The sequence below is a fragment of the Xenopus laevis genome, chromosome 8S (genome assembly GCF_017654675.1).
Source record: "Xenopus laevis strain J_2021 chromosome 8S, Xenopus_laevis_v10.1, whole genome shotgun sequence".
Classification (NCBI taxonomy): domain Eukaryota; kingdom Metazoa; phylum Chordata; class Amphibia; order Anura; family Pipidae; genus Xenopus; species Xenopus laevis.
In genome coordinates, this window is record NC_054386.1 from 74,386,127 (window position 1) to 74,413,558 (window position 27,432).

General features: G+C 37.8%; 2 protein-coding genes across 2 annotated transcripts; one reads left to right on the forward strand and one right to left on the reverse strand.

Annotated features, from left to right (window-relative positions):
* Window positions 1-630: 630 nt before the first annotated feature.
* Window positions 631-16,727, reverse strand: nsdhl.S (NAD(P) dependent steroid dehydrogenase-like S homeolog). The gene is made up of 8 exons (XM_018233098.2): window positions 16,547-16,727; window positions 14,048-14,097; window positions 8,709-8,870; window positions 7,207-7,353; window positions 5,697-5,825; window positions 5,177-5,319; window positions 1,815-1,917; window positions 631-1,102 (listed from the first exon to the last, which is right to left on the reverse strand). The coding sequence occupies exons 2-8, from the start codon at window positions 14,066-14,068 to the stop codon at window positions 770-772; spliced, it is 1,038 nt and encodes a 345-aa protein (XP_018088587.1). The 5' UTR covers window positions 14,069-14,097; window positions 16,547-16,727; the 3' UTR covers window positions 631-769.
* A 249-nt stretch (window positions 16,728-16,976) lies between these two features.
* cetn1.S (centrin 1 S homeolog) lies at window positions 16,977-26,726 on the forward strand. The gene is given in 5 exon segments (NM_001086658.2): window positions 16,977-17,043; window positions 19,930-20,088; window positions 21,797-21,925; window positions 22,811-22,948; window positions 24,588-26,726. Coding segments are annotated over 5 exon segments (519 nt in total). The 5' UTR covers window positions 16,977-17,040; the 3' UTR covers window positions 24,678-26,726.
* Window positions 26,727-27,432: the final 706 nt, after the last annotated feature.

Genomic DNA, 27,432 nt, shown 5'->3' on the forward strand with positions numbered 1-27,432 from the left:
CATGGGTGGTTTACCCTCATGTTAATTTTTGTATGTTACAAAATGCCCTATTGCTAGCAACTTTGCAATTGGTCTTCATCATTTATTTTTATAGTTATTAGTTATTTGCCTGCCACCTTTATATCTTTGCAGCTTTTCAATGGGAGTTACTGACCCCGGCAGCTGAAAAACGATTGCTCTGTGAGCTTAACATTTTATTATTGTTCTTTCCTGATCTTTTAAGTCAGGCCCTCTCCTGTTCATTTTTCAATTTCTCATTCAAACCACTGCCTGGTTGCAGGTAAACAAGACCCTAGCAACCAGATAGCTGCCGAAATCCCCCACAAAAAAGAAAAAAAATCACAAATCAAATCCAACTGCAAATTGTCTCAGATTATCAACTATCTACATCATTCTTAAAGTTCATTTAAAAATGTTAATTCATGATATAAGCCTGTAATTTCATTTAAAACAAAGATATTTAAAGCAAAAAACTGCATTAACATTCTTGTTCTTTATGAAGTCACTGTATGGAGACAAAATTTTAAGATTTTCCATTACAGCATGTCATTTAATTGCTATAATGTTAACATGTTTTAAATGTAAATCCAGATTAAGACTCCGAAGAGCAGCAGAGCTGAAATCACTGCAGAGGCTTAGCACATGTTTAATTTCAGTCAGGCAACCAAAATAATAAGGTATCAAACTGTCTTCAAAGATGCACTGTTAACATCTATTTCAGTCAGTGATTTCACACCACATTAAATTTTAGCGTGGTGAGTAGCACTTTTCAGCCTACTCGTCTTAGGTGAGAATAACTTTGTATAGTTCTCTCCAATGCTTGGTCCAGGGTGACCACTGGCTTGTAACCCATGTCCTTCTTTGCTCGCTCACAGCTATAATAATGGTAGGTCCCAGCCAAAGCAACCCTCATTGGGGTAAAGGTTGGCTTGATTTTGATAAGTGGACTTATGATAAATACAAGTAGAGACAACAACATTGCTAGATAGTAAGCCAACCAGTAAGGAATGCGATATTTTGGTGCTTCATAGTTCAAACCAACCAGAACCCGGGATAAGAAAGTCCAGAATGGAATAGGCTCATCATTTGTGATGTGATATGCCTAGAAAACACAAAGGCAACATTGTTAGCTCTTGCTATACAGTGTGTCGGCAACTGTAAAGTGAATTCTGCAAATATTTCACTGCAGGAACAGGAGTGAACTAGCCACCAAGTAGATATCCCCATACTTATGCTATGAACATTACCAAGAAGCCAAACATAAGGGAGTGCTACTAATTTATTAGAAATTCTGGGATGCCACATTCAAAGTTCTCCTTAATATTCCTGTGGCTAAAAATGCCAAGTTTAACAGAACAGACAGGAGCAGGGATAATAGTCCACCAGTGGCTTTTCTAGTACAGTAATTACCTATGTTGATGTAGTTGTCCTTCCTCAGTAAATTATGCTTTATACAGAATGTTTAGTCTATATTGCTTGTGGATAAATATATAAATATAAATATATACATTACCAAAAATAACGCACTCCAATGACTTCTCAAGTGAAAAACAGACTAAATTTATTTCAACGTTTCGGCACCATCACTTGGGCCGTCTTCAGCAAGTGATACAGTTTGTGTGTTTTTCACTTGAGAAGTCCTTGGAGTGTGGTTATTTTTGGTAATGTATGAACTATGGTGTTGTTGTGGTTGGTTAAGAGTGCACCTTATAAGCACCCAAATCCAAGGTGCACACCGTTGACTAGTCTCTCTCTCTCTCTCGTTTTATCAGGAAAATGATTTTGGCTCCGTGTTCCAGTGATAAACATATTACCTTTCCACAGATTGCTGCATCTTTGTGCAAGTGTTCAGCTGCCAAAATGTTGCCATGAACGACATTTTCAACATATGTAAAATCGACCAGGTTCTTCCCATTCCTGTTGGAAAACAATGGACTGTTCCTAGTAATGATGTATACAGAAACCATGGACAAAATGTTAAAGTGAGATAATGAAGTAAGAAAGTGAGATATTCACTCCCTGGATCTATTCACTAAAGTAACAATAAAAAATAAGAGGATGATTTTACTATGATTCAAGTATATCTAAATAATGCTACTACTTGGTTAAATACTTCCAATCAAAGGACTCTTATAGTTTGGTAGCCATTTTAAGGACCAAATTCATGTAGTGTAGGCTGATAAAGATTTTTTTCCACACTTCTTTGCTAACTGTGCCCAACTGGCATGATGTTTGGCCTTGAGTTACATACCCACATTGGACCAGCCCCTCCAATGGCATCATAGAGAGATATGTTATCGTTGGAAATTTCATTAGAGGGATTAGGGTTGGTTGGTAACATCACCAATGGGATTGGATGAATGTGGTGGCCTCATCAAAGGTGTAGAACCTTTAAAAATACAGCCCACCACCAGGGCACCACCTGGACCTGAACATGGTTCCCAGCAACCACAAACCAAATCTTGCTGGCAAAGGCAAGGAGCTAAGGACACAAGAAATATTTGTAGTGTTCTAAAAATAGCAGAATGCACAATAACCATATTACAAAAAGAAAGGTGACAGGCCTGTTGTAAGTTAAAGTGTTTTAATATTTTCTATTAGGGTATACTAACGCTCGTTTACTAACACAGGGCAATATTGTCCACAGCAACCAATCTGAATTTTTTGATCAGCCTACTAGAAGCAGTAAATATCTGATTGGTTGCTCCCTTCAGGCAATTCTGCCCTGTTTAGGTTCCCTGGAGTTCCAGCAAGTCCTAGCAGAGAGTATCAAAGCTCTCCAAGGAGTTACAACAGGCCTGTCACCCTTCTCTTTGAATTCTTTTGTTACATGGTTAGTGGCCATTTTTTTTAAAAATAATACTATGGCAATGATTCCCAGTGTGAACAAATGTCCCTAAATGATTATTTTTAAATTAGGAGAACACTGCCTAGTAGTCTGTCCAGGGACTATTTAGTATGCCACAGATGCAAATGCAAAATCTCACCCTTTAGCACTCATTCAGCAAAGACTTGTATCTAGTGCTGTCGGGGCTATATCAGAGGCTTCTCTAGGCACCAGTGGCTGGAAATGGAAGCCTTACAGAGCATTTGTTTATAAATGGGGTAGTGACCCATATTTGAAAGCTGGAAAGAGTCAGAAGAACAAGGTAAATAATTTAAAAAATAAATAAAAAAATAAATAAACCAACAATGAAGAGATGACCATTTGAAAAGTTTCTTAGAATTGGCCATTCTATTACATACTAAAAGTTAATTGAAAGGAGAACCATCCCTTTAAGAGGCAAGTCTCTGCTGGTGTGATCTTTTTTAAAGATTTTTTTCCCATTTAGGCACCAAAGGGTCACTGCCTAAAGTTGCTGCCCTTGCCCTGGTCACAGGTCTTTGGGTGCCTATATGGGAAATACAGCCCTGCTTCTGAACCTTGTACTAAAACTAACCTGCCTGTGTGAATGATGTTCAGTCTAGAGGGAGAGAAATAGCTACGGGTCTACTCCCAGGTCCTGAAGAGTGAAGTGCTGCAGAAAGAAGGTCTGGATCATAAAGACATATACACTTGGGGGCAGATGTATGAAGGGTCGAATATCGAGGGTTAATTAACCCTCGATATTCGACTAGGAACTAAAATCGTTCGACTTCGAATATCGAAGTCGAACGATTTAGCGCAAATCCTGCGATCGAACGATTATTCGTTCGATCGAACGATTAAATCCTTTGAGTCGAACGATTCGAAGGATTTTAATACAACGATCGAAGGAATATCCTTCGATCAAAAAATCTCAGGCAAGCCTATGGGGACCTTCCACATAGGCTAACATTGACTTCGGTAGCTTTTAGCTGCCGAAGTAGGGGGTCGAAGTTTTTCTTAAAGAGACAGTACTTCGACTATCGAATGGTCGAATAGTCGAACGATTTTTAGTTCGAATCGTTCGATTCGAAGTCGAAGTAGTAGTCGAAGGTCGAAGTAGCCCATTCGATGGTCGAAGTAGCCCAAAAAACATTTCGAAATTCGAAGTTTTTTTAATTCGAATCCTTCACTCGAGCTTTGTAAATGTGACCCTTTTCGAACTTTGTACCCAGCCCTGCGCTTCTTAAATAATGCTCAGCATCTTTAACAAAGGAGATGTTAATGAAGAATGTCCAAACAGTACTTTAAACCGATTTGTCAAGATGCTAAGGGCAAAATAGACTTTGTATTTTAAGTATCCATGACTACATATAGAAGCAAGTATTTCTGGATGTGTACACAGTTTGGTAGGTCATAGGTTAGCTTGTTTGTTAACTTTAAGGAGCACAAAATCACGACTACCTTTGCTATTTGCTAAAGTAAAGGAATTATTAAGGAATACATACATACAAACATTGCATTATGGAGGGTTCTGTGATTTAGACCACCACTGTTTACTACAGGTTTCGCGTTTAGAATTCGACAAGGATTCTGCCTTTTTCAGAAGGATTCGGATACGGGCGAATCCTTCTGCCCTGCCAAACCAAATCCTACTTCGCATATGCAAATTAGGGGCGGGGAGGGAAATTGCGTGCCTTTTTGTCATAAAACAAGGATCGAAAAAATGTTTTCCCCTTCTAACCCCTAATTTGGATATGCAAATTAGGGTTCGGAATTGGTTCGGTATTCGTCCGACACTCTAACCTTCAAAAGTTTCTTTAAAGATCACCCCACGGAAACGATGGTCAAAAGCAAGCCAAATTTTAACTGAAATTATTACTCCACAGAATGATTTTATTGAGTTTTTCCTGCACAATTATTTCAAAAAATGTATTGATAAATAGGGTGGAAAAGTCTGTGCATATTTGGTCGAAGTGGTGTTCAGAAAATAGTGAGAACTTTTCAGATTTTGATAAATAACCCCCTTAATGATATGTACCCTTTAGAAAGAAAAAAAGGTAAAACACTAGGGATGCACCGAATCCAGGATTCGATCTTTTTCCAGGATTTGGATTCGGACAATTTCGGGGAGGGAAATCACGTGACTTTTTGTCACAAAACAAGGAAGCAAAAAATGTTTTCCCCTTCCCACCCCTAATTTACATATGCAAATCAGGATTTGGTTCGGTATTCGGCCAAATCTTTCGAGAAGGATTCGGGGGTTGGGCCAAATCCAAAATAGTGGATCCCTATAAAACACAGAAGGCTAAAGTAGATATCTTGACTTACCCAATCATGAATTTCATTTTACCACTTTTAGCTGTTTCAATAAGTATAGGAACAAGCTGTGGGTCTCTTGGGCCAAATATACCATGAGGCCGGATAGCAACAGTAAAGAAGTTGTTTTCAGGATCATTAGCAGCTAAAACTTCCTGTAAAATATATGTAATAAGGATATTGCTATTGGATCAATATTAGAACAATACAGTAATGCAAATATACTAAACCATGTCAATGAGGTAAAAGCCCCCAAATTAACTGTATTATTTCCATGACAGTAAGACTGTTTGTTCTATGAAATTTCAGTTGCAGCCCTCTGCAACTCAGGGCTTTAGGTTCTCTCTATATATGGTATAGTGAAAAGTTGGATTGGGGCTATCCAGTGAAAAACATGCAGGTCAGATGAGGCTCTGCAAGGCATTTGTATGGTGCTAAATGTTTAGAAAATAAAAACCTTAGTTTTTAGCATGGCCAGAATTCCAAAAAACAATGATTTTCAATGGTACTAACAGAAAACTTCGCCCCTTACCTTCTCTTGCAAAATCTTGGTCTCTGTATAATAATCAATGGGTTGGCTGGCATAAGGCAGGTTCTCAGACCCATTCTTTATGTCTTTCCCTTCAAAAATTACACTGGCGCTGCTGGTCAACACGAGTTTCTAGAACAAATGAAAAAAGGTCAAGTTGCAGAGAGCATAGTTTCATATACTTTACAGAACAGAAATAGATCACACTGAATTATTTCACTGCACAGTGAACTCTATAAGCAGTAATAATGAAAGGTTCAGCAGCAACAAGTTACTCACTGTAGATAGGCCCCACCCATTTGTGACATCACAGTGGGGGCAGGTATATAAAGAGGGGAGCGCGCCGGGTTAGGGTTGGGTGCGGGCTGGGCCGCAGCTGGTTTGGTTCAGGTGCGGTACGAGTTTTTCTCAACCTGCACATCACTATCATGATTTATAATTATATAAGTATTGTATATTTTTAGAAACAAAATACTGGCTAGAATTCATGAAAAAAATTGGGATGGACAGCATGACTGTATGGATGCTGGGTTTTCATTTGGAGGGGTTGAACTTGATGGACTTTGTCTTTTTTCAACCCAATTTAACTATCTAATTATGTAACTATGACTTTATAGCTTACACTGTAAGTTGGTTAGATATACAGTACATGAAAACATTCTCACATGAATCACCACTCTATATAAATCCAACAGCCACAATAACTCTACACCCACAAATTTCACACTACCAGGCTTCAGTCTAAACCAGTGATCCCCAACCAGTGGCTTGTGAGTAACATGTTGCTTACCAACCCCTTGGCTGTTGCTCCTAGTGGCCTTAAAACAGGTGCCGAGTTTTTAATTCCTGGCTTGGAGGCAAGTTGTGGTTGAATAATAAACAGGTGTACTGCCAAATAGCCAATCACAGCCTTATTTGACACCCGTGGGGACTTTTTTCATGCTTGTGGTGCTCCCAACTCTTGGTCTAAACTATGGGGAACATATCAGGACCCATTGGCTGGGTCCAAATATGCTGTTCTGGGAACCCCATGGATAGACAGTTGTGGTGGCTTACTTATTAAAGGTTGGATTTTAGTGGGTTTTGAAACCACGACTAAACTCATAAACTCTAAAACGATGAATGTTGTGAGATTTATTAAAAAAGCCGAAAGTACAAATGAAAAAAGTGGTGAACAATGTGCTAAAAAATTTAAGTATCTCGAAAAGTTCAATTTTTTTCAGACAATTTCTAGTGGAGAAAAAAATCTGAAAACCTCTAAAAGTCCAAACTGATTTAAAGTGATCCAATAGTATCAGTGAACCTCTCATTGACTATAGCACACTGACAACTTTTACCTGGCAAAGATTTGCCTTAGAGGTTTTCATGTTTTTTTCACTTAATAAATTTCAAATTTTGAGAAAAACCACAAATTGTTAGAGACTCATGGAAAAAAACCCGAAATTCGAATTGTTACTAAATGACCCCCTTAGTGTAAATGTTATTTGATCTAAACTAGAAATTTGCTCATTACCTGAACACCAACTTCTTTGCAAGCTTCGATAACTGTTCTAGTTCCAGTGAAGTTGACCCTATAGAACAATTCTTTATTATCACTGTAAGGTGCTGGTGAAGCACAGTGGAATACTACATTAACTCCTTGCAGTGCAGGAAGCAAGTCCTAGAACAAATAAAAATGAAGAAAAACAGTCAATTAGACTTTATTATAGTCCCACTTTTACAATCACTTTCAGGCTGACCAATTACAAAAGAAGAAGAAAAAGGAATATAAAAATATGGACAAGAAACAAAGTATAGGTAAGGGATCCTTTATACAGAAACCCATTCTCCAGAAAGCTCTGAATTATGGGAAGGCCATCTTACATATAGGCCATTTAAAGCAAATAATTCTCATTTTCAAAAAAGATTTCCTTTTTATTTGTAAGAATAATATGGTACAGGTATGGGACCTGTTATCCAGAATGATCGGGACCTGGGGTTTTCCAGGTAACGGACCTTTCCCGTAATTTGGGTCTTCATGCCTTAAGTCTACTAAAAATTAATTTAAACATTAAATAAACCCAATAGGCTGGTTTTGCTTCCAATAAGGATTAATTATATACTGTATTACTTGGGATCTAGTACAAGCTACTGTTTTATTATTACAGCGAAAAAGGAAATCATTTTTAAAAATTTGGATTAGTTGGATAAAATGGAGCTTTCTGGATATCGGGTTTCCGGATAAGGGATCCTATACCTGTACCTTGTACTTGATGGTAACTAAGCTGCATGAATACATATTAGTGACAGAACAATCCTAATGGGTTTATTTAATGTTTAAATGATTTTTTAGCAGACTCAAGGAATGGTGATCCAAATTACGGAAAGATCCCTTATCAAACTTTAGGTCCCAAACATTCCAGATAATAGATCCTAAACCTGTACAGAACAGTTTTTTTGTGCTTATATCTCTAACACTCTTACATTCATCACATGTAGGGGCAAATTTACTTAAGGTTGAATATCGAGGGTTAATTAACCCTCAATATTCGACTGCCGAATTGAAATTCTTTTGACTTCGAATATCGAAGTAGAAGGATTTAGCATAATTCGTTCGATCAAAAAATCGTTCGATCGAACGATTAAATCCTTCGATTTGAAGGATTTTAATCCATCGATTTTTCTTCGACAAAAAAATACTTAGAAAGCCTATGGGGACCCTCCCCATAGGCTAACATTGACTTCGGTAGGTTTTAGGGGGCAAACTAGGGGGTCGAAGTTTTTTTTTTTTTTTAAAGAGACAGTACTTCAACTATCGAATAGTCGAACGATTTTTAGTTCGAATCGAAGTCAAAGTCGTAGTTGAAGGTCCGAGTAGCCCATTCGATGGTCGAAGTAGCCAAAAGAAAACATTCGAAATTCAAAGTTTTTTTTCCTCTATTCCTTCACTCAAGCTAAGTAAATGGGCCCCGTAGTATGATGTTCATCTTATAATTAATAACAAAACTTTCTTCTTTTTTTTTTTGCATATTTTACCTTTTTACTACAGAGATCGCCTATAAAAAATTGCACACGTTCATTCTCAAATCCTTGGCGGATGTCAAAAACATTGACTGTATATCCTTTATCTAACAGCCGTTCTACTATGTGCTGGCCCAAAAATCCACTGCCCCCAATCACTGTGCATTTCTTGCTTGCCTGAAATAAAGCATACAACGAAAATATTAAGAAACACCATAATAAAAATATCTGCACCACGAAAGAAAAAGAACATTGTAACATTATGAAAAACTTTAATAAAAGCTTTATCACATGAAAATAAGAAACTATATATATATATATATATATATCCCATTAAAAAATCTGTACTGTTTCTGAAATAATTATGTTGCTCTTCACTATCCCCTCTAAGCAATATCCTCCTCTAAGTAATCTGTATCTAAATGCAGTTTATTCCACACCCTGGGTGTCTATTATATTCCTTCAGGAGAAGTGTCAGGGAAAACTGTTATCTGTGTATTATTTTGATGACAGGCTAACAATATCTGGCTCTATTTACATAGAGTACAGAGTTGAGATGACTCCAATTTGCAGAATAGCTGTAAATAGAGACTGCAGCTTATCAATGCACAGGTTAGGAGGCTTAAGGAAACACTGGGAGGCAAGGAAAGGTCTTCAATGACGTTTCAGATGCAGAGTTAAATATACAAAAAAAAAAAAAACATTTGTGATTCAAATTGAGACTCAATACTAGTTGATGTGTTTTGTAAACAGAATGTGTATTCTTGACAGTGACCCTTTCTTTAGATCTATGATAAAAGTCAACAAATTAAAGTGTAGAGCTAGTCTAAGTGGTGGGCCAAATCAGGATCATCTTATCACTGGGATCATACAGGAGCACTTCGGACATAAAGTTCAACTATAAGCCCTGATATCAATCAGGGAGGACATTATTTGGGGACTAAAAAGCTTCATACTTTTCAAGAATATGCAGGTGAGCAGCCTATGTTTACCTGTGTATGAACACCTCAAGAATCTTATAGGTGGCCATACATGGAGAGATCCGCTCATTTGGCGATGTCACCAAATTTCTCCCCGAAATGCCGATATGGGGGCGATCCAATCGTGGGCCCTAGGGCCCAGATTGGATCATACTGAAGGGTAACGGGCGGGCGGATCGCATCAACGAACAGATACGGCTGCAATCTGATGGGATTTTTAGCCCTGTCCAATCAACATCTGCCCAATTATCGATCGGGGAAGCCCGTTTAAGTGTGTGGATAGGAGTAAATATGCCGGTAAGTCTGTGTATGCAAGACTGTATTAGAAAGTGGACATATGCATGGTATGGTTCTACATTTGAGGCAAGCATCTCTAACACGGGAAATTATCCCATTTTGTAGGCTTAGTGATGGTATCATTTGGACAGCGTATAAGCTGAACTAAGATAGTTGGAGATGAGAGGGTGAAGTTTGTGTTGCAGGCACAGAAATACTGGTACAGAATTACTTAAAGGAGAACTAAACCTTAAAAATTAATATGGGTAAAATGCATTATTTTATATACTGAACTTATTGCACCAGCCTAAAGTTACAGCATCTCATTAGCAGCAATGATCCAGGACTTCAGACTTGTCACAGGGGGTCACCATCTTGGAAAGTGTCTGTGACACTCACATGCTCAGTGGGCTCTGAGTAGCTGTTGAGAAGCTAAGCTTAGGGGTCGTCGCAAATTATCAAGCAGAAAATGAGGTTGGCCTGTAATAAGCTGGTGCTACAAGGCTGATTATTAAATTATGATGCTAATCGCACTGGTTTCTGTGCTGCCATGTAGTAATTAATACAGATAATTACTACATGGCAGCACAGAAACCAGTGCAATTAGCATCATAATGTAATAATCAGCCTTATACTGTGACATTTCTATTCTATGTGTACTGTATGTTGTGAGTTTGTCCCTAAGCTCAGTAAGTGACAGCAGCACAGAGCATGTGCAGTGAATCAGCAGAAAAGACGACGGGGAGATACTGGGGCATCTTTGGAGACACAAATCTTTACTGCTAAAGGGTTGTGGTTGCCTTGGGCTGGTACAGAAGCTCAAAGCATAATGTACAACATTTCTAGCTACTTCTTTAGTTTGCCTTTAAGCAGCACTGTGTTAAGAAAAAAAAAAACCCTTAACTATAATTAAAACATTATTTTATTTAGTGTGCTACAACATAGAATTGTGCTTTATATACACCGTTATGCTTAGAATGAGTGATGTGTCAGAGAAAGATGACATGTTCTTGGGTTCTTTTGAGCTGAAACCACAGCAGAAACAGGTTTTCAGGACCATTTTAAAAGGTTTTAGTTAAAATAATTATAGAAAATAAATAATTAAAAATTAATTTTATTTGCCTTATGGAATCTATTCATATAAGGAAAAGTTCAGGTAAACATCCACTTTAATTTGAAATTTGCTACTGTAACTATTTTTTTCTGAATGTTTTGAATATTTGAATATACTGCCACCTAAAGGCAGACTTTGAAATAATGAAGCAGTCTGTTACAGTCTATCTTCCATTTTTCGATACTGTGTATACACTTTATTTTTAAAAAAAATCCACAAATTATAAAATAAAAGGTTAATGGAAACTTGGGTGTTGGTTGTATGCCTATGAAGAATAATATTATTCATCCAGGTTATTATATACTGTATAGTATCTAGTAGAAGTCCAGCTGATTTAGACTTAATTTTACTTGATACTGGAGTTGTTGGACACACTGGATTACCAAAGCCAGATCCCCCGAGGGCACCCGGAGGCCATCGTCCTCCAGCACCCCCCTCCCTCCTACAGGCTCATTCCATAACAGAGCCCTAAGTCTAGCATTTGTGCTCCAGAATCAAGCAGACTATCCATGCGGCTGTGGCCTCCCCACAAATCCAGGCCTGTGGATTACAAAGCCATTTCATAAGAAGAAATAAATCCAGTAATACCTGTAAACAAGTATTCCCATACAATGTGAAAAGACCTGTGTTTTTAAAGGAAAACTATACCCCCAAAACAATGTAGGTCTCTATAAAAAGATATTGCATAAAACAGCTCATATGTAAAACCCTGCTTCATGTAAATAAACCATTTTCATAAAAATATACTTTTCTAGTAGTATGTGCCATTGGGTAATCATAAATAGAAAATTGCCATTTTAAAAAATAAGGGCCGCCCCCTGGGATCGTAGGATTCACTGTACTCACAAACAAACCATACATGTTAGGTCACATGAGCCAATTAACAGACAGAGTTGTGTCTTTTGCTTCAACACTTCTTCCTGTAACAGTTAGAGTTGTAGTATTTCTGGTCAGGTGATCTCTGAGGCAGCACAGAGACCATCACGAAATGGTGGCTCAAGGCAAGAGATGTAAAAGGGCAATATTTACTTAAATATATATTCCAGTTTGGTAAGATTCTTTAATATGCCACTTAATATGATATGAACTATCTGTTGCTTAAGTGTTCATTTTGGGGGTATAGTTTTCCTTTAATAGGTCTTTTTGGGCTGTTAACTGAACATAAACTAGGAGAAGTCTGTTAGATTGAAAGGTAAAAATGAACAGTTGATTACTGTTCTAGTAGTTTAAAAAATGACAACATTTTTTTTTTTCATTTCAGGATATAAATAAAAATATTATATCAGGACAAATGAATAATTATCATTATGATGCCAGGGCTTTAAAGGGGACCCGTCAAACAAAAAAAAGAATTCCAAATCCTATTTTATCATGTTAGTCAAGCAAAATTAACTTTAATTACACTGTAAAAATGTTTTTGAATCTTGTTTACTTGTGTCTGGGAATTAATAATTATAGCAAGCAGGCAGGAGCCATTTTGTGGACACGGTTATTAAGGGAAGCTTTGCATCATCTCAAAATCATGTTTCTGCACCAGAATAGGGGAGCTGATGTCCATCTCCATGCACTGGTTATACAATTAAATGGTAAAGAGAGAGGGGGAATGTGGGGAGAGGAATGACATCTAGGAAGTGCTGAATGGAAAGTGAAAGTTTGCCCTGCCTCTATGCCTCTGTAAGGCATAGAAGAGGGGCAGACAATATTTGATTGACAGCTGAGATTTTTAAACGAGTTTACAACAGCTATGAATATTTAAATAAAAAAAATTTGGGTTTCATGTTTAATTTGAAAAGGACGTTTATTATACAGCTTTTTATGTCTAGGTGACAGGTCCACTTTAAAGGTCAAAGGTCTGAATTATCACCACTTTATTCGACTCAGAGGATTGGCATTGGTATGTTGCTATTGTATGTCTATGAAGATTCTCATTTATACAGGTCTTGATATACAGCATCTAGTAGAATCAATTCAAAGTAAAATTAATTACATTAAAGAAAAATGAATGAACTCAAAGGGTCATTGTAAGAGAATGGCCCAACATAGAAGGGCTAACTCCTCAGGACTCGGCAGTCTATCTACATCTCAAGGAAAAGGGACACTCCTTTGAGGACAGTAATATACACATTTTGGATAGAGAGGACTATGCCACCACTTGTCATCAACGTACAATGCTGCTTTGACATCCTTACCTTCGCAGCTTCACAACAATTCAAAATTCCAGTCATGTACATTGAAAGATTAACAGAGAGGTTAGATCAGCACCCAATGAATAAAAAAAGCCTTTATTGGTGCAAGGGCATTATAGCTGTAATGCCTTAGTAAAGGCTTTTTTATTCAGAAATATATCGGGTGATGTTCTAACCTCTCTACTCATATTGCCATTGGAAAGCGGCCATTGGATAATGTGCACCTTCCTAAGGAAGACAGTGAGTGTCGTGCTGACTACTTGTCTGCTCATTGAAAGATTAACAGCTGCCTCAATGAAAATCATGGTCCCATTGTGACTGGATCACACTTTCACACATCTGTGAGTTTAAGACAACAAGTTATTGAAGTTCAATGGAACCATTGTGATTGGATGTCTGCGACTTTACTATCCTCAAGGGTTTTCATGCCGAGGAATTTCACGAACACTTTAGTTAAACTGAAGAAGCCACTCGGATGAGTGGTGAAACATTTTTAAATGTCCAGTTACCTTTGAATCAATTCTACTAGATACTGTTATGTCTATATATATACCTGGACACAGTATCATTTCACTAGATCTGACAAAATGAGGCACTATGTACCCAGAGTTTTTGCCTTGCTTGTGTTCCTACTGCTAATAAATGGGGAAACCATCTCACCCTCAATTGTTATTAAGCAGAAGTGTTTTTTCTACTGAATAGAAAAATGTGCCTTTTTATTTTATCAACTCACATTTCAAAATTGATGGTCTTTAAAGAACAGAATATGCAATGCTCCCCCCCCCTCAATATACTTACTGGTCGTAGGCGGGTTGCCATTTCAGTATGAATTTAGATATGGTAGCAACCTGAAATGATAAGACTGTATCATTAGTACAAAACAGAACTATACTCTCCCCAAACTTTTATCGCCTGAACGAATGAATTTGATTTGCTAAAGATGTAAAGTCCCTGAAATGTATTATGAAGCACCTTGCTACTTTGCAGATGCGCTTTTCTTACCCACACTGCAACTAATTACATACAACAGATCAAACATACCCACTGCCTTTCACACCATGAATAGCACACACTTTTATAATTTCTATCTTTCAGCTCCAGTCTGTTTTTAGAATTACTTAGATCTTATCATTACTTTACACAGGAGCAGTTTAAAGGATAACTAAACCTTAAAAATAAACATGGCTAAAAATGCCATATTTGATATACTGAACTTATTGCACCAGCCTAAAGTTTCAGCATCTCATTAGCAGCAATGATCCGAGACTTCAGACTTGTCACAGGGGGTCACCATCTTGGAAAGTGTCTGTGACACTGACATGGTCAGTAGGCTCTGAGCAGCTGTTGAGAAGCTAAGCTTAGGGGTCGTCACAAATGATCAAGCAAAAAATAAGGTTGGCCTGTAATATAAGATGATGCTACAAGGCTGATTATTAAACTCACATGTTAGTTGCACTGGTTTCTGTGCTGCCATGTAGTAATTATCTGTATTAATTACTAATCAGCCTAATATTGTGACATTTCTATTCTATGTGTACTGTATATACAGTACACATAGAATAGAAATGTCACAATATAAGGCTGATTAGTAATTAATACAATTAAGGCCCACTTACTGAGTGGGCCCCTAAGCTCAGTAAGTGACAGCAGCACAGAGCATGTGCAGTGAATCTGCAGAAAAGAAGATGTGGAGCTACTGGGGCATCTTTGGAGACACAGATCTTTACTGCTAAAGGCCTGTGGTTGCCTTGGGCTGGTATAGAAGCCCAAAACATAATGTACAACATTTCTAGCTTACTTCTTTAGTTAAGCTGTAGTTCTATTTTAAGGGACTGGGAGGTGGGGGACAAACCAACAAAACACTTTAAAAGTGCCCTCACAACCCCACCCCTTTCAGCCATTCAATACTCCAATGGGGAATACCTGTATATGCAGGTGCATAATCTCGTCAGGCACTTGCTTGCAAACACAAACTGCCACATTTTAAATTGACAATTACCTGACATGTCACTGCGCCAGCGTCTGAGGCAAATACCTGCACTGATATTATATAGTGAGAAGGAATATACAGATGCAGACTGAAGAATAGTGTGGGATGTGTAAAGAGCATGTCAGCTTGTAACATTGCACAATCATCCCTGGAGGCTCACAGCAATTGTCTGCACCACCAGGGTCTCCACACTAACTTCGCTAAACAAGCAGTGCCGGCCAGTGCCTACCTGGTATTCAATTGTTGGTAACAGAAGGTAAGATCCTACTACAGAGCTCAATACAGATATATTGGGATTTTAACCCTAAGAGAAAAATGTCCCTCTGGCACCTTAGATTATTCATGTCTGAACTAGGGATGCACTGAATCCAGGATTCGGTTCGGGATTCGGCCTTTTTCAGCAGGATTCGGATTCGGCCGAATCCTTCTGCCTGGCGAACCGAATCCGAATTTGCATATGCAAATTAGGGGCGGGGAGGGAAATTGCGTGACTTTTTGTCACAAAACAAGGAAGTAAAAAATGTTTTCCCCTTCCCACCCCTAATTTGCATATGCAAATTAGGATTCAGATTTAGTTCGGTATTCAGCCAAATCTTTCTCAAAGGATTCGGGGGTTCGGTCAAATCCAAAATAGTGGATTCGGTGCATCCCTATTCTGAACTGCCATAAATAACATTACTTTATACATTTCAAATCAGCCACAGACTTCGCAGCTTCAGACCTCCAGTCCATCCTCCCATTCTGTTGTAGAATACATATAAAAGGCTTAAAGGGGTTGCTCACCTTTAAATTAACTTTTAGTATGATGTGGAGATTGCCATTCTGAGACAATTTGCAATTGGTTTTCATTTTTAATTATTTGTGGTTTTTGAGTTATTTTGCTTTTTATTCCGTAGTTCTTCAGTTTGCAATTTTGGCAATCTGGTAACTAGGGTCCAAATTACCCTGGCAACCAGGCATTGGTTTGAATAAGAGACTGGAATATGAATAGGAGAGACCTGAATAGACAGATGAGTAATAAAAAGTAGAAATAACAATACATTTGTAGCCTTACAGAGGGTTTGTTTTTAGATGGGGTCAGTGACCCCCATTTGAAAGCTGGAAAGAGTTCTATAATAATTTAAAACCTATAAAAAATAAATAACGACAACCATTTTAAAAGTTGCTTAGAATAAGCCACTCTATAGCATACTAAAAGTTAACTTTAAGGTGAACTGCCAATAGCACACAAGTATTCATTACTACTGCAGCAGCCGCAATACTCCCCCACCATTTGCAATAGCAATGGTATCACCCAATCAACTTACCCTTCAATGACAGGACGAAAGGCGACTGGAAAACGAGTATCATGAAATGATATCGGTCTCACCATACACTGGGGCAGACCGTACAGCCTGCACACTCCGATAAATAACTATTATAACATACCAGCCCCTTGTATAGATAACATCTCCAGTCATGGGCTGAGGATCAGCAGAGAAAAGGAGCGAATACGGCATTGGTGAATCTCGTATAACTTCACCCAATCAGATGTTCGAAATCCGTTTCCTGGGGAACGAACGCCTTTCGTCACAGCGTTGCGCATGTGCGATTCAAGCCTCGATCGCGCCGATCCCCAAGGTTTTATGAGTCTATTGGATAACATTTTGACAGCTTACCAATAGGAATAATTGTTTAATCCTCCCCAGCGTTGATTGGTGTAGTTGCTTGCGCCGAATACAGGAACAGGTTGTCGGTGTGAATACCTCGGTTATTGTGTACATTAAATAGCGAGGTCGAAGGTTGGTGTGTGCAGTGTGATATGGTGAGTTTGCAGAGTACATTTTAGGCATGCACAGACCTCCCTGCTACAAACAGAGACCTATAGGTCTAGAAAATAAAATGGCTAGAATGCTTTCGTACTTCGCTCTGCACCAATGCTACATAGACACACAGTCACAGTCCCCTTTTAGAGCTCTGAATATTTTGCCTTAAGTCCCATTAATACTGAAGGAACTTGTGTCTAAAATAATTACCGAGCTCCCAGCAAACACAACTGGACTATCCTCTTAAAAAAATACATACATTTTACATGTATTGGGCGTTTATTGTAGTGAGTCATTTCTATATTAACCCCCTTCACCTTTAATGCGGGGAAGGTAAGAAATCTTCTCAGTATAATGTTGCTTAGATTTTACAGGGGTAGTACATCACCTTATTCAACAACTGTGGCTTGTGGATATTGTTAAAATATGGATATATAGTGGATAATGTACCCCCTACTGTAATTTATAAAGATGTTATGTCACCGAGGAGTTATGTGACCATATAAAAGCACGAGGACGAAAGCCGAGTGTTTTTATACAGGTCAAGAAACTCAGAGGGTACTTCTAATATCCTCATATTTTGCAACTGGGGGTACTTTATTTATTATAATACACAAGTTTCAGTGAGTCATGTGACAGAAATGACATCAGAACTCACCGTTTATAACTGATGACATCAGAACTCACCGTTTATAAGGATATAATTTACAGGTAATTCTTGGCTTTTGTGTATTATACACAAAAACCATGAATATGTTGTAAATTATATCCTTATAAACAGTGAGTTCTGATGTCATCAGTTATATACGGTGAGTTAAATATCCTTATAATACACAAAAGCCATGAATATCCTGTAAATTATATCCTTATAAACGGTGAGTTCTGATGTCATCAGTTATAAATGGTGAGTTCTGATGTCATTTCTGTCACATGACTCATTGAAATTTGTGTATTATAATAAATAAAGTACCCCCAATTGTAAAATATGAGGATATTAGAAGTTACCTCGGAGTTCCATGACCTGTATAAAAACACTCGGCCTTCGGCCTCGTGTTTTTATATGGTCATGAAACTCCTCGGTAACTTATAATATCCCTATATTTTACAATAGGGGGTACTTTATTCACTATATATTTTACAAGAGGGGATACTTTATTCACTATATATTTTACATTTCGTCCACTAAACAGAGCATACTTTAGAATAATTGTAGGAAAAGAAAAAGGCAGTTAATCAATATTCTCTGCCTAGTTAACCCCCTCCATATTTGTCTGTAAATGTTAGACACCGGCAGCAGCTGGAGGAAAGGAGGTACGTGTTTAAATGGAACTCTTTATGTATAGAAGCAAATTCTCTTAATTACATTGGAATGTATTAAAAGCCATGTTGGGGCACACTTATGCACATAACAAGCCCCTGGTGTAGGCGGCATTGCAGTCGTGAGGTCGAGGTCTTTTTTTTTTTCCAAAAAATTGTATTTTCTCCACACGCCGGATTGCAAGAAACGCAATAAATCAATGAAGACAGTAGCACTCCAGTAATATTGAAAGTGCTTTAGACAACGTTTCGGGCTACAAAGGCTTGACAAAGGGACTGAGTAGCCCGAAAAGTTGCCTAAAACACTTTAGGTAAAGTTTTCACTTTTTCAATATTAACGGAGTGCTGCTGTATTTATTGATTTGTGGAATTTTACCCTGGCAGGGGGTACAGCTTGCACCTGGGGCTGCAAAGAGCCTGTTCTGATTTGGAAGCACACACGAATTGCAAGAAATGCAATAGATACCCTTTATGTGTGAAAACAAAACCATTAATCATACTTTCTAATGAAAAATAAAATGTTATTTTTTATTTAAAGGGGAACTCCGGCTTCCAAATCAAAATTTGATAAAGAGGCCCACATAACAGAGAAACCCCTAATATCCCCATCACCATCACTGTTTCTTCAAAAAGTATGAAAAAATGCCATTTTCTATGCTGAAATCCAGCTGTTTACCAGTTCTTCTCTTTCTGCATCATTTGAAATTCTGGCAGGAAAGGAGGGACTAAAACCTAATGTCACAAATTGTAATAACTTCTCCACAGCTTACAGACAGCATGCAGGAACTACATAACCCACAATGCATTGCACTATGATGTTCCATTCCTTATTGAAATATTGTGTGCAGGGAATTGTGGGGTTTGGAGGATGCAGGCCGAGGACACATGGCAGCCAGCTCAGCAAAGTAGTCAGATCAGCAGGAGAGCAGGGGGCTAGGCATTGCTTGAAAATATGTTTACGTTTCAAAAAGCTCAATTTATGTTTTTTTTCCCCTTTAAAAGAATAGGCAGGAAGAAATCTTTTTTTCATGGTTAGGAATTATTCGGGAGGAATTTAGGTAAGATAGTGATTGTGATAAGGTCATGGCCAAACTGTGGCTCAATATCAGAGGGATTGACCAAATATCATGCTTATGCAAAAAAAGTTCCCCTTTAACTTGTCTTCACTTTGCTCAATTAGAAGATCTGTTTCTTCCCTTCCTCTGAGCTAGAGTAAGTCTTCAAATGATCCCTCATGGTATACATTTTTTGGTTTTCCACCAAGTTGCCAGCGAAACCAAATATATATATATGAGACAAAAACGAAGCCCTCATTGTACAGTATCTATTTGGGGCTTGGACAGATAATGATGCGTCTGGGCAGAAAACCCTGTGTATTGAAGATAGCATCCAGCTTTATATTTCACTGCCTGTGGTTCTGCACAAACCTATGTGATCAGATTTGCCTTATTCTGGCAACCTAGTCAAACGCATAAATCTAACCATGTACAGCCAGCTTTAGCATATGGTTGTTATTACTACAGTAAACTGCATTTGTGACTTTATGCTATTTGTTTTAATGTGTTTAGGCTTCTAACTACAAGAAACCATCTTTAGGAGTGACAACTCAGAGAAAGAAACCTGTCCCAAAAACTGAGCTCACAGAAGAACAGAAACAAGAAATTCGGGAAGCTTTTGATCTTTTTGATACAGATGGAACTGGGACCATAGATGTTAAGGAGCTAAAGGTAAGGCTCAACAAAAGGACTCTGAGGAAGTGCAGAGTGTTTAGGCAAGAAACACGTAAGTACAGCACACCCACTGCACAAAATCTGTACCACACAGTGTGTTTAAAATAAAGACGTTTTTTTATGAAATGATATTGGTCCTCCATGGAAGTCTGGGACAGCGCCGGTGAATGCGGGAGCTTTTCTTGCTGAAAGGCTCAACAAATTGCCAGCAAACTGCAGTTGCACAGATTCAGTTACAGATGTTTAATATTCCTGTTAGTGGTGAAAAAAGTGTGCACATTTAAAGCTGTATGACTAATTTGCACAATTAGCAAGAAATAACATGTGGGGATAGAAAGTTGTTGCTAAAAAGTGTGTTTTATCTGTGGTTAAAAGCCACATGCAGTGTTTTCACATGACAAAACTCAACTGTTTATTTTTTGTGTAGTTCGTCATGCAAATGTATTTTGTTTTCTAGGATATTTTTATTTCAAAGAGCTAAAATTTTTAACTGACATTTTTATGTTAGAGTAAATCTCCCTGGCCAGGGTGCTTGGTTCTGGTTCAGTATCAGTATTCATATTGTTCTCTAGCATGGTCCTACTTTTTATATATATCCATCAAGTTCAGCCCCTCCAATTGAAACCCAACATCCATACAGTACACACACTGACCCCCTCCATACACTCATATACTATATATACACCTATATCTATACTAACTATAGATTTTAGTATCACTATAGCCTTTGATATTATGTCTGTCCAAAAAATCATCCAATCCATTCTTAAAGGCATTAACTGAATCAGCCATCACAACATCACCCGGCAGTGCATTCCACAACCTCACTGTCAAGAACCACCTACGCTGCTTCAAATGAAAGTTCTTTTCCTTTAGTCAACAATTTTATTGATGTGGTAGTTATGAGAATCACAGACCCCTGCTCTTCAAATGCTAACAAGGATTCTGAAGGACCTTGAACCCCCTCGCCATTGCACCCTAGGCACCTGCCTCTTCTGCTTACCCCTAGTTCTGGCCCTGGATTCAGACCCCAAACTTGGCCTAAACAACACATGCCCAGTGTGGGCAATTGTTTCAAAGAGATGGTGCCCACCAACCCTGCTGTGCTACTCCGCACTTTGGGAACAGGTATGGAAAACTTGGGGGGTGCACTGGTGTAGATTATGAGGTGGAAGGTTAGGCCTCTCAAGGGTTACTAAATTTTAAACTTGCCTTTCATTCTTCTTTAAAAGAGAAGGAAAGGTGCTTTTCACTTGGGGGTGCCTAAAGTTAGACACCCCCAAGTGATTGTATATACTTACCTGACACCCCCGGGTGCTACTATCAGGTGAAAACTGCACCAGCCTGGGATTCTTCCATCGAGCACCACTTCCTTCATCTTCTTTCTTCAGCGGGGTAGCGTGAAAAGCAGAATTTTAACAAATTCAGCTATTTCATTCAGCGCATGCTTCTGCCCCAGGAAATTTAAAGAAATAAGAAGAAGGAAGACGATCACTTTGTGGTGCTCACTGGAAGAACCTCGGGCTGGTGCTGTTTTCTGCTGATAGGAGCTCCGGCCCTGGGTGTCAAGTATATATAATCATTTGAGGGGTGTCTAACTTTTGGCAACCCCAATGAAATATGCCTTTCCTTCTCCTTTAAGGCATACATTGTGCTAATAAGCCATGCATACGTGTCAAGGTCTAAAGTTTTTATTTACCTGTAGGTCGCCATGCGAGCATTGGGATTTGAGCCAAAAAAGGAAGAAATCAAGAAAATGATTGCTGATATTGATAAAGAAGGCACTGGAAAAATAGCTTTCAGTGATTTTATGTCTGCAATGACACAGAAAATGGTAAGAAAATACTTGGACAGAGACAACTTTTTTCTAATTTTGGTTCTGTACATTATCACAATGAATTTTAAATGAAACAACTAAGATGCAGTTGAACTGCAGACTTTCAGCTTTAATTCAGTGGGTTGAACAAAAAGATTGCATAACTAAACTAAAGCCTTTTTTTAACACAATCACTTCATTTCTGGGGCTTAAAAGTAATTGGACAATTGACTCAAAGGCTATTTCATAGGCAGGTGTGGGCAAATATTAGTAGTGGCAAAATCTACAGTTTGGTACATCCTGAGAAAGAAAGAAAACACTGGTGAACTCCCCAATACAAAAAGACCTGGGCGTCCACGGAAGACAACAGTGGTGGATGATCGCAGAATAATTTCCACGGGGGGAACAGAAACCCCTTCACAACAGCCAAACAAGTAAACAACTCTCTCCAGGAGGTAGGCGTATTGATATCCAAGTCTACCATAAAGACAAGACTGCATGAAAGTAAATACAGAGGGTGCACTGCAAGGTGCAAGCCAATTTTAGGCATCAAGAATAGAAAGGCTAGATTGGATTTTGCTAAAAAAAACACATTCTTTGGACAGATGAAAACAAGATCAATAAACCAAGGTGGAAACCCAGAACTGGTGACGTCCATGAGTTCAAGACTTCAGGCTGTCATTGCCAGCAAAGGGGTTTCAACCAAGTATTAGAAATGAACATTTTATTTTCAGTTTTTTAATTTGTCCAATTACTTTTTAGCCACTGAAATGAAGTGATTGTGTTAAAAAAAGGCTTTAGCACCATGTTATTTTTCGCTCACTATTTTTCAACTATGATTTGTCATATTTGACTTTTTGATTACATTTAACCTGTTTTTGGTTGTTTGCTTTTTGAGTCTAGGCTGAAAAGGATTCCAAAGAAGAGATAATGAAGGCATTCAAGTTATTTGATGATGATGAAACAGGAAAGATATCATTCAAGAACCTGAAACGGGTGGCTAAGGAGCTTGGTGAAAACCTTACAGATGAAGAATTGCAGGTTGGGTAATCTCATTATTTGCTGCTGTATAGGAATAGTGACACAAGTGAGAGATTTTTTTTTGTTTATACATAAAGTATATCACAACTTAATGTTCCAAACAATTGAGGTCTAATCCTGCGTGATTCTCAGGAGGCTGAGAAATAGTCATCCCAAAGGTATTTTATTAAAGATTTCTGTAAATTTTGTCAGTATATTATCACAAACCTGTATGCTGCAAGTGCAACTGTCAAATGCATAAAGTAGAAACCTCAGTAATTTATGTTTTTTTGTGGACCAGAAAAAAAATGACATGAAATCCAGTAAATGTGTTTAAGCAACATATTATTCAAGTACTCATAGGATAGATTTAACTACTGGAGTTTGTTTTACTTTGAAAATGACTAGGGTTAAGCATTACAGCGTACAGCATTAATGTTGCACTTGGAGGGGGAGAGGGGGCATGTGCAGGACCCTCTAGCAAAAAATCGCTTGTTTCTTTAAAATCCTGCAATGAAATCAGCTCTTATTGGTATACAAATGAGTAAGGAAATGAAAAGAGCATGGGCAGCACTGTGGCCACTCCAGCTCCTTCCTTTTACAAGATACAATCTCTCCAAGAAGTAATGGAGGCAGGAGTATGTGGCCCTTTTCCTCCAATATGGGCTACACAATTTAAAACAACTAGTGATTTTTGCTTACAAGTTCCTATTCTCAAAATACAGTAGGGAACATGCTAAAGACTTTTTACCAAAAGGTGGACATCCCCTTAAAGGAACAGTTCAGTGTAAAAATAAAAACCAGGATGGTTTAAGGCTGTTTAAAATAAAAAATTCTTCTAATATAGTTAGTTAGCAAAAATGTAATGTATAAAGGCTAGAGCGACTGGCTGTCTAATAGAACAGAACACAACATACTGCTTTTCAGCTTTCTAACTCTGAGTTAGTCAGCGACTTGATGGGGGGCCGCATGGGACAAAACTGTTCAGTGAGTTTGCAATTGATCCTCAGCATTCAGCTCAGATTCAAAAGCAAACATTTATGACCCATGTGCCCCCCTCAAGTCTGTGATTGGTTACTGCCTGGTAACCAATCAGTGGAAACTAAGGGAACTGCAAATCAGGAAGTAGTATTCTGGCTATGATGTTAGACATCCTGTCACTCCAGGGAAGGAAATACTTACTCGCACTTGTTCTTTTGTTGACCAACATGCCTGGAATATCCATTTTTTCTGAATAATTTAAATCACACTAAATGGGCAAAAGCTTACAGACACCTGCCAGTCCAACAATTCTTACTGAAACTCAGGGTTTTAATATGAAGTTAAGCACAGATCATAAAAAAAAAACCTCCACCCCCTCCCATACTTTACAGTTTACAGCTGACATCCAACAGACCCAGACTGCCAGGTGTGAAACATGATTTTTCACTTCAGAGAACCCATTTCCATCTTCTAGATTCTTAAATCTTTAAACCACCCTTGTGCACACAGTCATGTAAGGCTTGTGTATGTATATACACTCAAATTAATCCTTCTTGTGCTGAACTCAGCAGTGAGGAGATGTTTTACAGATTGTCTGAATTGTCCCCAATATTTTTGGTCATATAGTAGATATTACATTTTTGTTGGTTCTTCATTTTTTTCTATATTTGTCCCGCAGGAAATGATTGATGAAGCTGACCGAGATGGAGATGGCGAAGTCAATGAACAAGAATTTCTTAGAATAATGAAGAAGACCAGTTTATACTGAATTAGGCAACATCGTCCCAATGCATTTCAATGTGTCCATTTTGTGATCCTTTGTTTACGTGAAAAGAGACAGGTTTAAAAACATCAAAAAGCATAATGTGTTTAGCACAAATTTCTGATTATTTTCTATATTTGACTTTTAATGGCTAATTCTTTTTTGCCTGTAACACAGTGTTGTAGTGTGTTGGAAAATGAGAAGTAAGCCAGTACTGGTAATGACTATTACATTTATGTTAATTATGGTATTAAGTGGAGTATGCAATATTTTGACACATAGAGTACACAGGTTGCTTGCCTTTTATGCCTTTTATGCAACACACAGAATTTCCATTGTATGGTCCTTGTATAAACACAATACATCTTTTATCTTTTGATTTTGTGTGCTGTTGCATATCACCTAAGTATATTTATTCATATGGAATTAGTTCTGTGAGTCTGAAATAATTAAATGTATGGGTTAATAGTATCTTGTCGGAAATGTGATGATGGCTAATGCAAAAAATGCTTCAATGCACTTTTTTATGTACTAAACTGCCTCCTTTTTCAGATTTGCAGGGCTATTGTATTCATGAACCTTACACTTCTATACTAGCACAAGCATAAAAGCAAAATGCATAATATTCAAAATGCATAGATTCAGAGATACATACAAAGGCGTACTAATGATTTAAAACAGGCAGATACTGAATAAATAGAAGAATACAAGGTGTGTATCATTAAATCTAAATTGTCAATTTGTTTGTTTTACATTCTAATTCTACTACACTAAATATGCTTTGATTGTACGTGCATAAATATTGGAGTTTTGTTACAGTTTTCACCCTATATTGAAGAAAACATAGAAGATATATATTTCTTAAGTTCTGGAGTCTAGCGCCTTACTGCCTTTGCCTGTGTAAGGATTGTTCTCTTTGAAGTTTGCATGGAAAACCCTGTCTTGTGCTTATTATTATTATGGCCTGGGGTTATGTCTGTTCTTTAAAGGGGTGGTTTACCATTAAAGGATTTCTTCAGTATAAAAACTGAGTAAATAGGCTGCGCAAAATAAAAAAATGACTTCAATATAGTTAGTTAGCCAAAAATGTAATGTATAAAGGTTGGAGTGACTGGATGTCTAACAGAACAGAACACTACTTCCTGCTTTTCAGCTCTCTTGGTTTCCACTCAGTAACCCATTGGTGACATGAGGGGGGGGGGGTCAGATTGATCATAACTGTTTCCTTTTAAATATGAGCAGAATGCTGAGGATGCAAACTCAATGAACAGTTATGTCCCATGTGGCCCCCCTTATAGTCACTGACTAACTCAGACTTAGACAGCTGGAAGTAGTGTTCTGTTCTGTTACAAATCCAGTCACTCCAGCCTTTATACATTACATTTTTGGCTAACTAACTACATTAGATTTTTTTTTATTTTGCACAGCCTATCTATGCACAGTGACCCCCACTAAAAACAAATGCCTGTAAGGCTACAAATGTATTGCTATGGCTAATTATTATTAATCTATTCTATTTTATTGTTCATACTTCAGCCTATTATTCAAATCAATGCATGGTTGCTAGGGTAGTTTTGGACCCTAGCAACAATATTGCCAATATTGCAGACTGGAGAACTGCTGAATAAAAAGCTAAATAGCTAAAGAAAATAATAATAATAATAAAGATTGAAAACCAGTTGCATATTGTCTCTCAGAATATAACTCTCAACAAGGTTATCTAAAGGTGAACAACCCCTTTAACAGTGAAAAAAAAATGTTTTGGTGGAGGAGTGGGGCTTAATTTCATTCCTGCCACATTTGGGACACTGTTGTATAGGTAATGTACACTGCCAAATTAAGATTAAAATGTATTTGTGCCAAACACAATTATAGATGAGGATATGTATTCTACTTGTTTCTATCTGTCACTCCAGGGAAGGGAAATTGTTTTATGTAATATATTATGTATTTATATATATATATATATATATACTGTATATTTAAACATATCTGTATGTTTGTTTTTGTGGTGTTCAAACAGTTGCCGGTTGAATAAACCTTTTTTGAATAGAACACACAGAAGTAATTTCTTAATATAAAAGAACCATTAGCTGGGTTTAGGGGATAGAAAGAGAGATAAAAAAAGAAAAGTACAGTTATTTTGCCATTGAGAACGTTAGGTTGTAACCGGAAAGGTATGAACTTGTGGATAGTGGTGAAAGTCCTGATTAGTTTGTGACTTTCACTGTTGTTGTTCATGAAAACAGGAATATTTTAAAGTTAGCAAGTTGTGCTAGTATGTCAAGCTTGGGGTTCTGCTGAACAACGGCAAATCTAGGGGGCTGCCTTGCCTGCCATCCATATGCAGTGCAAAGGCCCATCGTAGCCATAGCTGGCTTTAATTCAGCCGTGTTGCCCTCATTAACAAAACGTACAATATAAACATCCCAGTTCTTTGATGTGATTCCGAAGGTTTACGTGTCTTTTGAGAATTGTACCTGTGCATATAATGCCTAAGTGGCAGATTTATTTAGGGTCGAATTAAAAATTCTAATTCTAATTTTTTTATGGTCAAAACTGTCAAATTCGACTAGGGAATCATCCAAACTCGAGTTTTTTAAAAAATATTTAATTTGATTTTCGAGATTTATCATACTCTGGGCCTTTAAGAATTCAAATCCGACTATTCTCCACCTAAAACCTGACAAATTCCTGTATAAGTCAATGGGAGAGGCCCAGTGACCAATATGGAGATGTTTGCAGCCTTCCTGACATTCGA

Coding starts and splice junctions, on each gene's coding strand:
- nsdhl.S (XM_018233098.2), bottom strand. CDS start 14,068: ATGGCAACCCGCCTACGACCA. Junction 7,354..8,708: donor GCGATCTCTGTAGTAAAAAG/GTAAAATATGCA, acceptor TATTTGTTCTAG/GACTTGCTTCCTGCACTGCA. Junction 5,320..5,696: donor CCAAGATTTTGCAAGAGAAG/GTAAGGGGCGAA, acceptor TATATTTTACAG/GAAGTTTTAGCTGCTAATGA.